The 12,443-nt window shown below is 38.7% G+C and overlaps 1 protein-coding gene across 1 annotated transcript in view; it reads right to left on the bottom strand.

Moving 5' to 3' along the window:
* The window catches only part of PHIP (pleckstrin homology domain interacting protein), an 83,061-nt gene extending 70,998 nt beyond the window's left edge, over positions 1 to 12,063 (bottom strand). The window contains exons 1-3 of the mRNA XM_026038429.1: positions 11,918 to 12,063; positions 11,704 to 11,802; positions 5,292 to 5,452 (exon numbers count right to left, since the gene is read on the bottom strand). Coding sequence (XP_025894214.1) covers positions 5,292 to 5,375 — 84 coding nt within the window. The 5' untranslated portion in view covers positions 5,376 to 5,452; positions 11,704 to 11,802; positions 11,918 to 12,063. The remainder of the gene's footprint in view (positions 1 to 5,291; positions 5,453 to 11,703; positions 11,803 to 11,917) is intronic.
* Between the last annotated feature and the right edge of the window lie 380 nt (positions 12,064 to 12,443).

The following is a 12,443-nucleotide window of genomic DNA, read 5'->3' as shown; positions in this document are numbered from 1 at the left end:
CTTGTGACCCTGCCCATTGCTTTGATTTGAATAATCCTTCAGCCACTTTCCCTCCTGTTGACCTACTACAAGCTACTAGATTAGCAGCAGTCCCACACTGTGTTGTTTTATAGCTATTTCCCTTCATTCATAAACAAAAACATCAGAGGTTTCAAGTCCGTTGCAGCCAACTCCCACGCTCACTCTCCATCAGGAAGGGATCCCACATTTGTACTTCTCTTCAAATCACAGATTCAGGAAACACCTACTGAATTCTTCAGGCCATGAGAAAAGTCTCAGTGTTCCTGAGAGGATAATTCTTCCCTTTGCACAGTATGTGAGCAGCAGCCTATGGCTGCTGGTTTCCTATTCCCTCTCCACCACCTGTCCCATAACCTTCTGGCCTCTGTGTTTGTGATTAATCTTTTATTTGCTCATTATCAGAGTGCAATAAATGCGCAGGGATGATGCTGATTGATGCACCCGCTTCTCTCTTCACATGTTTTAATAATGGAGATCATGTCAGCAAAGGAGCAGTCATTTCCGGGGTACGCAGAGATGATCTAGTTCACGGGATCTACAACAGTGTCAGAAGTGTTCAAGTGACCTAACTGAACATGTTCCCAACTCCCCATCCTTATCAAGTAYAAGTTAGCCCCTTATCATGAGCCTAAGTATCTTAAACACAAGAGGATTATCCATGAAATGCATCTAGCTCGGGAGAAGTGCATGAACTCGCTTGTCAGCAGAGAAACCATGAAGTAAATTTACAGCTTGTGTGTTACTTCACAGAATCAAGACATTTGTCCATTTTTATCTAGAGGGTAACTTATTATTATTGGGTTTTCCCAAAATCTTCCCATTTTCTGCCATCAAGAGCATGAGCACAGCCGGTTATTGAAAATTAGCTGACACGTTGTCTCTCTCTGTCAGCTCTATTCAGAAGTATCTGGCATGGAAAGATGCCCCAGGAGTTTTTCAGGAAAAGCTGACATTTCTATTGGTGTTTTTAAATGATGAATGTGGGGAGATTCATCTCACCAGGTTTATCTTTGAAACAAAGGGCCTAACAAGAACTCAGAACTAGTGCTGCTCCCTCCCTACTCAGCGAGGGAGGGGAGAGCTTCAGAGAGCAAAGTCCCCCTTCCTGCATCCATGGTGTCCAACCTCCTCTGCAAGCTCTGTGGCAGAGGGCAACACCAGAAGCAAAGCCAGGGACAAACGTGCCCTCCTGCCTGGCAGGACGCACAGCACGAGCTGCAAGACTTGGGGCCCAACTCTTACTTAAACACAGTAATTCAGAAGATCCAACTCTTAAAAAAGAAGTCAAGCCTTCTAAATGAACATATTCTTGAGCAGCAAAACCTCACCACATCCTTGATAAAATTTAATAAATACACAAAAAAACAGAACTTCAGAAGGTTTCTAATTCTACATCAACTCCAATTACGTGTTTAAAGTGATAATTGTTCCCCTTCCCCCCAGCGTGAGCACACCCGTAGCTTCCAGTTTTTAAAGGTTCTTTGAATATTTGTGTTGTCCTTCTCAGGTACCGACTAATAAGACTTCCAAGTGACAACAGGAGTCAACGAACAAATTTGCCATAGATTTATTACAAACATATTCTTCTGACAGCTCCTTGGATCTACAGCAGCCAGTTAGAATTTGGTAACAATGTTACCTACTCACTGTATTGATGGTCAGAAACATACTACGGATTCACTCCATCACATCTGAGAGAGCACCAAGAACCCTGCAGAGGTTTCTTGAGAGTGTAGGTGCAAGCAAAATAAATGGTGAAAGGAAAAAAAAAAAAAAAAACAGAGACAAAAGAGTGAGTGGAAAACAACTGATGTCAAGGAATATCCTCACCCTCAAAACAGAAACTTGAAAGTAGAAGAGGGAATCTGGAAACCGGGATGGCCAAGACATGTGGCTTGCGGAGGGAAGGATTTACTCACATGAGCATGAACCTCTTGTGCAAAGCAGGCATGAGAACAGCACCAAGTCACTTCTTTCATCACTTACATCACTGGCTAGCAGTCCCAGCCCAGGGGTCATGGGGTTTTTTTTGTTTTGAKCTGCATAAGTAAAATAATATTCTGCCTACAGGACTGCACACACCACATAAAACAGGCTTTTGCAATTCTCACATTGCAAGAGTCAATATTTCAAATAAGCTATTGATTTTTTAGTACATTTGCAGCCTGCAGCCATTTTACTGGATGAACAGACAGAGCATTCAAAGCAGGAAATAGACATTTGATAACCAAATCTTGCATTAGGAGACCCCCCAAAAAGCTGTTTGCAAAATTTAACCAACAGAYAGCAGTTTCTTATCACTTAACTCTAAATGAGCAATAGGAACTTACRGGAAAAAAAATCAACTTATTTCTTATCTCCATCTAGATAACTTGAAGATGAAGAACCATCAAGCAACAAAAACAAAACATAAGTCTGTAAGCTAATGCCACCTGGGCAGACATCAGATCAGTAACAGCAAATTAAATGAAGAAACCCAACACAAAAGCTGGCTAAAGGATAGCTAGAGAAGCATGTGTTTCACCTCTCTATTGCAGAGAAAACATAACCAGCTGTCAGCAGGTCTCACAGGTAAGACGAGGGAAAAATAAAATTGTAAATTCTGCAGCCTCTTGGCAAGACAACAAAATAGTCTTCAAAAAGGCCATGGGAGTCTGACTGAAATGAATGTGGCAGTTCACAGCTCAAATACAGGTGCAGTTCTGCCAACAAGGACCCTGGCTTAGCCACAGCTCATGTTTCCAAGGTTATGCCTACAACTACTACAAATTATGTGCATTTTAAAAGCATTTATCCACAGTGATTTCTAAAACAAGTTTAGAATAAGAGAGCTGATGATGGCATTAGCAAGGTATGGAGCAGAAGTGGTTCACTTCCCTGCTATTACTCAGTCTTGTGGGCAGAAGTGAACTGCCAAGAAACACACAAATCAATCTTTGGTTGGAATCTTATAAAGACTGTTTCATGTTGCTGTTTATTATTCCCTAGAAAGCTTATGTCAAAGATGACAGGAGATGGAAGATGGGGAAACAAGAATGCTGGTTTTGCAGGCATAAAGTTAAACAGCAAATACGCTGCAAGAAAACATAGCCTTTTCCTAGCACAAAGCATGGGCTCTGCCTCTCACGTTTACCAAGSGATCTAAGATGAGACTCACAAATATTGAGATTTTCTTTACTAATGCTGATAGACAGTTCTTTTGACTGTGTCTTTGCAAGTAAAAATGGTATCTTAAAACCGAGTTTTTAAAAATATATGTTAGTAAGCCAGAGTTTGAATATTAGGAATATTTTCGTATCATCAGGAAAAAAAAAACAGCTAAGAGGTTAATCTTTAAAAAAATCACTTTTGTAAAACCTGTTAAAGGATTTAGCATAACCTATAAGCTAGTAGAAAACCTATGCAATGCCCTGTTTTCACTGCCTCTAGACAAACTAGCAGCACCTTCCTCTTACTAATGAAGGTATCATCTCTCAAACCAATGTGAATCAAAAGTGTGCTAAAATCTTTTTTTTTTTTTCTTTTAATTTGAAACACGCCAAGAGTCTTAAGTTGTTAAGTTGTAAGGAAGAAAACGCAACATAGCTGTTTTTGTTCCTACAACCAGCTATAAATCTAAATTTACTTACTTTATCCAGCTAATAACATGCTAAAAGCCAGAAATTTTTGAAGGAGAAAYGTGGAGTAGGAATGATCCCTTATCAATACAAGCACATTTGCATTCTGTTTATTCCAGACATGCGTGGAATAAAATAAGTTTGTCTTCTTCAGAATAATTCCTGTTTTTCTGCTTCCCACACCTCCCCGCCAAATTAAATACACCAGCCACAATCAACTTCTATAGACACATGATTTAACACTGGATTAAAGTCATCACAATTTGAACCTCAGACCTTTTTCAAGCTATTACAGCACAACAGTGATAGACCCATTGGCAAAGGCCTGCCAGGAAAGTCCAAGGGCTGCAGGAGAAATTTCCCCCACTTTTACTTAAGGTAAACTCCAGTTTCACACTACAGTTTCACACAACTTACCTAGGAAACACCAACACAAGTTATGATTTAGAGGTGAAGAGGATGAATACATGAGTTTTTTTCTACTTGCACACCTAAAATTCCTAATCCTTTCTGCGATGACATAAACCGTTAAAACAAAGAGTCTCTTTTTCTGATAGGCATGATGACAAGATTTTCATGTCCATCAATACTGAGTTACTTGTTATTAAGTAACTGAAGAAATATAGAAAAACATCTCCAGTATCTCTGAATTAAAAACAAACCAAAGCCTTTCAGAATACTCTAAGTACCCCATTCCTGCAACCAGACATCCATGCCTATTTACTACCACCTTATGAGAATTTTAAAATGCAGAAGTAGAAAAAAAAATGAGCTGTATTTCCACCTACATCACCTAAGTGYCTGTCATGAGGTTAGAAAAGGCGCTCACCATCCCGAACGCAGTTGTTAGTTGCATATAGGATTTGTGGGAAGGTAGTCAGTGCAGCCAAAGTGGTTCAGATTGGTATCGACTGTCTATTTATAATCTTAGTTTATTAAAAGTAACCACTTGCCAAGGAACCCAAATTACACTGACATCTATTTTTCTTCCATCATGATTCCCACTCTCTGCAAAACTTGCAATCTTGGTACTTATTTTAGGCATTTTTCCTATATTTTTTCATTGAAATAAACGAACAAATAAATCCTACGCACACTGATCCAAGAACTAGTTCAAGACACCACAAACCGACATTTATTACCATAATAGTTTTCAAACTTCTAGTTTCTATCAATACACTGTACAGCATCTAAGTGAATCACCAGACTTTATCTCATTAGCCATGTTTTTAATTTACAAAACATATAGCAAAGTCAAATTAATCTGCAGTTGCATACTGATTTTCCTCCCTGAATTCTTCACTGAATCCTGTGGTGACTCTCCATTCTTTTGCCTACGTTTTACTACTGCAGAATAACTTCCACAAGTGAAAAGCAATCCAAGAACGTTATTTCTTTCTACTGAAAATAACCTGAGCCCTCTTACTGAGCTACGTGGATCAGAAATAAGTACCTCGTTTGTCTTTAAGGCATTTTATATACTCCTTAAAAAAAAAGTGCAAACACAAGAACAACAGTAGCAAGACAATTACTTGGTCTTGAAATAATATAATAACCATGTATCACATAAATTGGCTTTTTCATAGAAACCTAAATGACATGCAATCTGCACACAAATAATAATTCTTTAGAAAGCAAAAACTTTTTACTTACAGTAAATATTCGCCTGCCAGTCCGATCAAAGGTTACACAATAGACAGAAGATAAGTGTCCCAAAATGCGCTTGTGCATCTTCATATGTTGATAGACTGCAGTTGGAACAAGGCGTTCAAGTCTGTACTTCCCATTTAGTTTCCTTGAAAAGAGGGTATCCACTAGCACATGGAGAGGGGGACAAAAAGGGAAAAAAAGAAAACCAGCATTTACAWTGGGTTCATAAGCTAAAATGCTTGTCCAGATGAGAAGCTCAGCTTTACTATTTTTAGATTGCTGCTGAAGCAATGAATACAGTGTTTGCAGGTGTGAATATACAGACATTTGTCAAACAGTTGCCCATGTTATCTTTAGGTTGGGGAAAGAGGGGCAACAGCAACACATTTTGCATTCCATAGGGTTGTGCTAAAACAGAAACTGTATTCAGACCACCAAATTTTGGATATATGAACATTAAATCTGAATGCACACGTACACCCTAAGTCCACACCACTACACATGAAAAATACAACCTGCCAGTGTCAAGATACATAGGTGATACCATTCATTCCTTGTGTTGAACCACAGATGAATTTACACAACAAACTACAAGGCCAATTCAGCCAGCAGCATTAACCACAAAGCAGCCCAAAGCCCTGGACGCCGCAGGGTTTTGTTCAGGCCAACTAACGCGCTCTCAGCCAGGGCTCTGCCAGGCTGCACGCGGCCAAGATCCTTCAGCAGAGGCAAACCAGCTATGACCCGAGTTTACACAATCATCTTGACCTACTCTAAGCTACACTTTGYTTACTCTTGAAATGCAGGCAATTGCTTAGAAATCAACTTCTAGCAATGCCTTCCTAGGAATCGACGGCTCACCAAAAGGTAAGGATTGTTAGCCAAGATAATGGTATTTGGAAATAACAACACAAATCTCCCACAGGTTTGAACAGTCTGCCCATTAAGAGATTATTTTAAGACCTCTCGAACTTCTCTGCTGAACCAAATTCTCACACCCACCATTGTTCTTAGATATGACCTTTCATTTAACTGTATGTATGTTTACACACTTAACTCACATTTACTTTACCAAGTAAAAAACCAGTTTGGTTTTTTTTGATGACCTATTCCCATTTTATTCCTAGCATTTACCACTCCGATATGTCACTTGCACGCTATGCTTGTGCAGTGTTTTTTTTCCTCCAAGTTCACAAATAGCTGTGAATAGGCAGAAATCACAAATAGCTATGTCTCGAAAACAGATTCTGAAGCAGAATAATTAACAAAAAAAAACCTTCTGATGCCAGCCAAGTCAGAAAGGGTACTACTAATATTACTATTTTTTGTACTAATTGCAGGCTTTTGGTTTTATAATAACTATTACCTGTACRTGGCCTCATGACCAGTCAGGCCTTGTCTGATCTTCAGCCTATTTTAACTTGATTTTACCTATTTACAAAAAACTAATTTCAGAAACGTCTCTAACAGCAAGCCTGGCTTGTACCTTATTCTAGCAGCTTTCTGTCTCTGCTTGGTCTAACGTGGCAGCGCAAACGCGTCTGGCCTTTGCCAGGAGAGCAAAAGTGTAAATCCAGTCACTGAAAAAGCAATARAAGTATAAGCAGTTGAGCAGCTGCAGTGCGAGGCGCTAACCGTGCACGGCAAGTGCAAAAACAAGGACGTGAGGAGTATCCAGGCAAAGCTGGAGAGGGCTGCTCAGCCCCCAGAGTGAGCCATCCAGCACAGAGATGTAAGGGCTGGAAGCAAGAAGGGACACAGCTACACAGCAGGCGCCTTGCTCCCCCTGGAAGGGCACTGCAAAGGGGACACCCTGCTCCAATGTTGCTCCTATGCAACACATCTCAACCCTGACCAATTAGTTAAGTGAGGTAAAATTAACTTAGCTTTGAAAGCTTGTCTGTTAATCACACGTGTATAAGATCATGCTTAAAAAGGAAAAGCAAAATAAAAGGAGATGTTACCAAGTGGTTGCTCTGCAACACTGCATGACCACCCACCACTTAGTCCCACGTGACATTTTGATGTGACATTTAATAGTGAAGCCGGCTGATCAGCCTTTCTTATTTTAGTTTTCACATTCAAAGTCATGTGCCTTATTTATATGGTGCTACAACAGACCGTGGAACATGCATTTAAAGGCGGGGGAGAGAAAACTGCCGTGGTCTGTAATGAGCCCAATTCAGTTCAGCTTTTTTACGAAGTACAAGTTAAATAAAAAGTCAAGACTGCCAGACTCCTTTCACTCTTCAAACTGGCAATACTAAATTCATCAGGCATTCAGTTTATTTTTTTCCCTTTCTTTCAAGATAACCAAAATCAAAACGAGCAATTTGAACTGACCTCCACCCTCCCTACTGTATTTTTGTCCAACTTCTAAGAACTATACAGTACTTTCTTGGCTTATAGGTAAATGACTGTCACCTATCCAAACAGGTCAAGCTGACAACTTGATCAAGCTGCCCTGTGTCTCAGAGCATTTCATGATAGAAAAAAAAAAAAACAAACAAAAAAAACCACCCCACACACACCACCACACACACCACACTGACTCCTTTCTACAGTTGCCTATGAGGACATAAGCAAATCTATATGCAGCTCAAAACTTGACATACATAATTTATTCGTTAAATGAAAGTAACTGCCAACAGAGATGCAAAACATTAGATGTTTAAGACGACGAAGAAAAACAACAAAAGCAAGTTGTACAATCTCAAGCACTCCCAAGTTGTTCCCTATTCCAAAGCAATCCTGCTCACTYTCAGTAGGTATCTGTTCAGTTCACGTTTGACTCTAAGTATTGTTACTGCAAAACTCCTATACAAGCTTCCTGCGTAACAGGAAGACATTAATTTAGTATCAGTCACCCCAGATTTATGGAGGGGGGAAGGGGAGAGTTTACTGTATAGACATCCCTTGAGTTAAGTCTATTTCTAACACCCAGAACACTAAAAATATATTTTTGCCTTGTATTTTGCTAAAATTAAAATAACGGTTACACGATGTCCTAAAAGCATGAACATTAGCTTTTAAGCCTGAAGGATTAATCAGTTATTTCCTAAAACCTGGTATCTATACCTTTTAAAAGACAACATTCTATTTACAGCTGATACAGCATCCAATAAAGAAACTCTGGGAAGCCTGGGCACAATATCCAAGAACCCTTCTCCAAGATGACTATGCAACAACCCATGAAATAGTGTTTTGCAGATGCAGACATATTCATTGATCAAGACAAATATTTTTCATTATCAGAGAAGACCAGCCAATCTCATTCTGGTTTTCTCACCTGAATGACCAGCTTCCCCAAGAAGCATCTAACTTTTAAGCTTTAGTTAGCTGTTTTTTCAGCAATTTATAAGAACTTATGCAACGATTCCTTTTCTGTGTCTGAATTCAAGAAGGGTTCGTTAACAAAGTAGCATACAGGAAAAGGCTCTTAGCTCTTTATTCCCATCTACTATTCTTTATAATTGCTTTATCTTTTTGTCTGACATGATTTTTGGGGTCCTGATGTGACTTTTCTTGACAGCTCCTTTTTCTCTACATAGTCTTCTACAAGTCCATAACTGGCATGTTAATTGCTTGTAGCACTGTTTCTACAGAAATTGCGATCAACTAACTTAGCGTGTGATTCTAGCCCTTCTTTACAATCTCYTCAACAACTTTTTACAAGACAGGTATGTTGCACCAGCAATATCAAAAAAAATCTTTTTTTTTTTTTTAAATTATATTCTACTGATAGTTCTGCAGTTTCCTACATAAGTACATGTTTGTATTTTAACTGCGTATAAAACAGCTACCTACAAGGCAGCTGGCAGAACACACATGATTTTAATTCCGAAGAATCTCTCACTGGCATCGTAATTACATCGGCTCAGCAAGCTAGGAAACCACTGAATGCAGCTGTATGTTTAGTGAAATGCAAATGCAGAGGGGAAAAGTCTGCAGAAGTCCAAAGGATTTCAGGGCCTTTTCTGTTCCTCAACYGTTAGCAGACTCTCCACCTGAAATACATACAGTCTGAAGAATAAAAGCTTCCGAAATTCTGTTAGACAAAAACCATGGCCTTTTAAGTAAAAATGTGAAAGTTGTTTAGGGAAACAGAGCAAAATTACCAAGCTCAGTTTATATAAGGAGTGTGATTCTGGTTCATGATTTCATTGAAAGGACTATAGAAAAGCATGGACAAATCAGAAGTGCTTCAACACACATTTCTGAACCAGACATCCAAAACCTAAGTAACTCTTCACTAAAAAACAACTAACTATCCGTACTTATCTCAATGCTTAGGAAAGGATGCAGTGTAAATATTCAGTGCTCCACAAAAATCAATTAAAACCAAAACATCTATATCTTTAGAAAGACTTGTTCTTCCCTAAAAAGTGGCTGAAACTCAAGGGTTGAAGCTAGGAGAGTGTCTATTAAGGTAAAACTACAACTCTTTGAAATCCAGCTGCTGTGGATTTCATACTTTTTTTTTTTTCCTCCTGTTTGAACACCACGTATCACCAAGCAAGCTACAGTACAATGACACAGCCCTCTTCCATCCCGACTTTATTGTATTTAAAAATTTGTTCTCAAATATAGAAGAAGCTAAGACAGCAGCTACTAAAAAAATASTTTCTAAGGCTCCAGTCACCCTGCAGAAAAGATTGCCGATCTAGGCCAAATCTACAAGCCTATTTCCCAAGCCTGCACTCTTAAAGTCAAGGCACAACCACTCCAGAGAGGAATTACTCTGCAGTAAGTGTATTTCTCCCCATCTCTAGAACACAATATAGAAACGACTTTTTAAATGAATGTCAGAATAAGAACTCTAATAAAAATACATTAATCATCTTTGACCAACACTGATTCCATGAGAGCAAATTCTGAAAACTCACTTSTCAGCATGCCACAAAGCCATGTTTCTCTTCCTTTATCACATACATCTATAGAAATATCATCACAAAAAGCATGCAAGCTTGTCCTTTAAACTAAGTGGAAGACCTACGAGAACCCCAAATACTTTGCCATTCTAATAGGTCCAAGCTGGCAGTACCAGCTACATTCAAAGATTCTTGTCTACAAAATGCTTCTGCTGCAAGTGTTGTGAACACTGTAATTCCCTGGATGTAGGATAACAATTTGAAAACTTTATTTTCAGTGKTTTTYTTTTCCCCCAGTCCTAAGAATAATCTAAATAGAAATATATCCAAAAAGAGCTGAAATTGTGGAAATCTTACGGACCATGTATAGGCTCCAAAAGGAGTTGAGACATTAAGAACTGTCAGGAACTCTACCAGTTGCTATGTTTAACACCTCTACCTGAAAAACATAACCGAAAAACTGAAAAAATCTGAAAAAAACCCTCAAAAATGCTTTTTTTTTTTTTTGCATATTTATGCATGCAACATATTTGTAAAAGCTGGGCAATCTCTGCTTAATATTAGAGAAATCCTAGCTTTAATATACATTGTTTTTTGAGAGATTTTACAGCTAAAATTTTTTGAGAGATTTTACAGCTAGTTTTCATAGAAATTAATTTATAGATCAAGACATCAGAGATGCTGAGCAGATCTTCATTCACTACATCTGTACTCCCAGCCAGCCTATCAAGTAAGAATGATGTCCCTCTGATGGCTGGCATTAATTGGGTTTGGTCGAACTTCGTAAGGGAGTAGGCAAGAAGGGAGAGTAATTTAAGGGTAAGAAACCTGTTCATCACTGTTAAAGTTGGAAATGTTTCTTTGCCAACTTGTGGAGAACCTCTGAAGGAGCAGACTGAGCACCAGGGATGGTGAGAGCCAGTAGCAGGTGCCAAGGGAGTGTGAATATAACAACAAACCAACACTTCTCCCATCACAGGCATGGGAAATGATGTGGGCTATCTGCTCAGCCAGCACGCTCAAGCCTCATGACACAGCACAGGAAACCACAGCACAGCTACAGAATTAGTGGATGGACAGACCAAACAACCAAACACTTCCACAGGACATTCAAATTTTCAATGGAAACCATTAGGAATCTGCATGACTAACTCCCCCCAAAAAGGGGAAAGACCATGCTATCCTGATTTTAAAATTTTCTGCTGTATTAACATTTTTTTGTTGTTGAAAGTGTTAAATCTTTAAGAAAAAATATTTTCTTTTTATATTCTCTCTGGTAGAATATATTTGATTCAATTTCTCATCTCAAAGTTAACAATAATAATTAGCATCCAAGCAGAAAAGGTACATACATTTACACTTTTTTTTTCATGTATAAATTGATAATACGACAACCACAACATCCTAATAAAAATAACCAAATACAAGGACCAACACAATTAAGGGTAGCGATTCCATTTTGATTTAACTCTAATTCATCACAGTAATCAACCATTCCGGGARTCAGGTATTACAGGGGCAAGGCCATCATAAATCTGACTTACCTATGCTAGGTGGACTGCCATAATTGACGGGTGACTCTGGAGGCCTCCCACAATGTAATGCCGCAAGAGCCGACCCTTTCCACACAACGTGTTTGCAACCTGTTGTAGAAGAGTCGCACAAAAACCATAAGCCATTTTATTGCACCAGAAAAACGCAGAAAAGGCATCAACAAAAAAATCAAAGACTCTCAAAAATCTCATGAAATTTTCATACTTTTGTTTGTACGAAGCAAAGACTGTCTGCCAGCTCCTAATAACGTCTGCACTCCAGGGACGCTTTGGGGAATTTCTTGCTCTAGAAGCGGTCCTAGGCGATGGCATATTTGAAGCAGGTGGTCGGGTGCCAAGTGTCTATAGTATTTCACCTATTATATGAAAAAGCAGACAAAGCATTTAATAATGAAAAASAAACATTTCTGAAGAATTAGTTAGATCTTTTTCCAGTTTGCTAAACAAATTCTTAAAAAAAAAAAGAAGTATACAAGGCACAAAAAACAGCTAATGGCCTTAAGTACAGTAACTCTTTCCAGCTGGTCCTAATTAACCATTCACAGTACGCTACTAGTACAGAGAGCTGCTGGCATTTACTATATTGTGCATTTAAAGCAGAGCTAGCCACAAAATACTAAGCTGCTTTATAACAGAGGGGAAAATAAAAAAAAAAAAAAAAAAAAAAAAAATCAATTTTATTCTTCTGTTTTTTTTGGCCAATTTAAATTGAGACAAGGAATACAGGGACA

The sequence above is a fragment of the Nothoprocta perdicaria genome, unplaced genomic scaffold (genome assembly GCF_003342845.1).
Source record: "Nothoprocta perdicaria isolate Ctin4 unplaced genomic scaffold, notPer1 scaffold_21, whole genome shotgun sequence".
NCBI lineage: Eukaryota > Metazoa > Chordata > Aves > Tinamiformes > Tinamidae > Nothoprocta > Nothoprocta perdicaria.
Note: the sequence above shows the minus strand (reverse complement) of the source record. Positions and strands in the feature narration are given on the sequence as shown.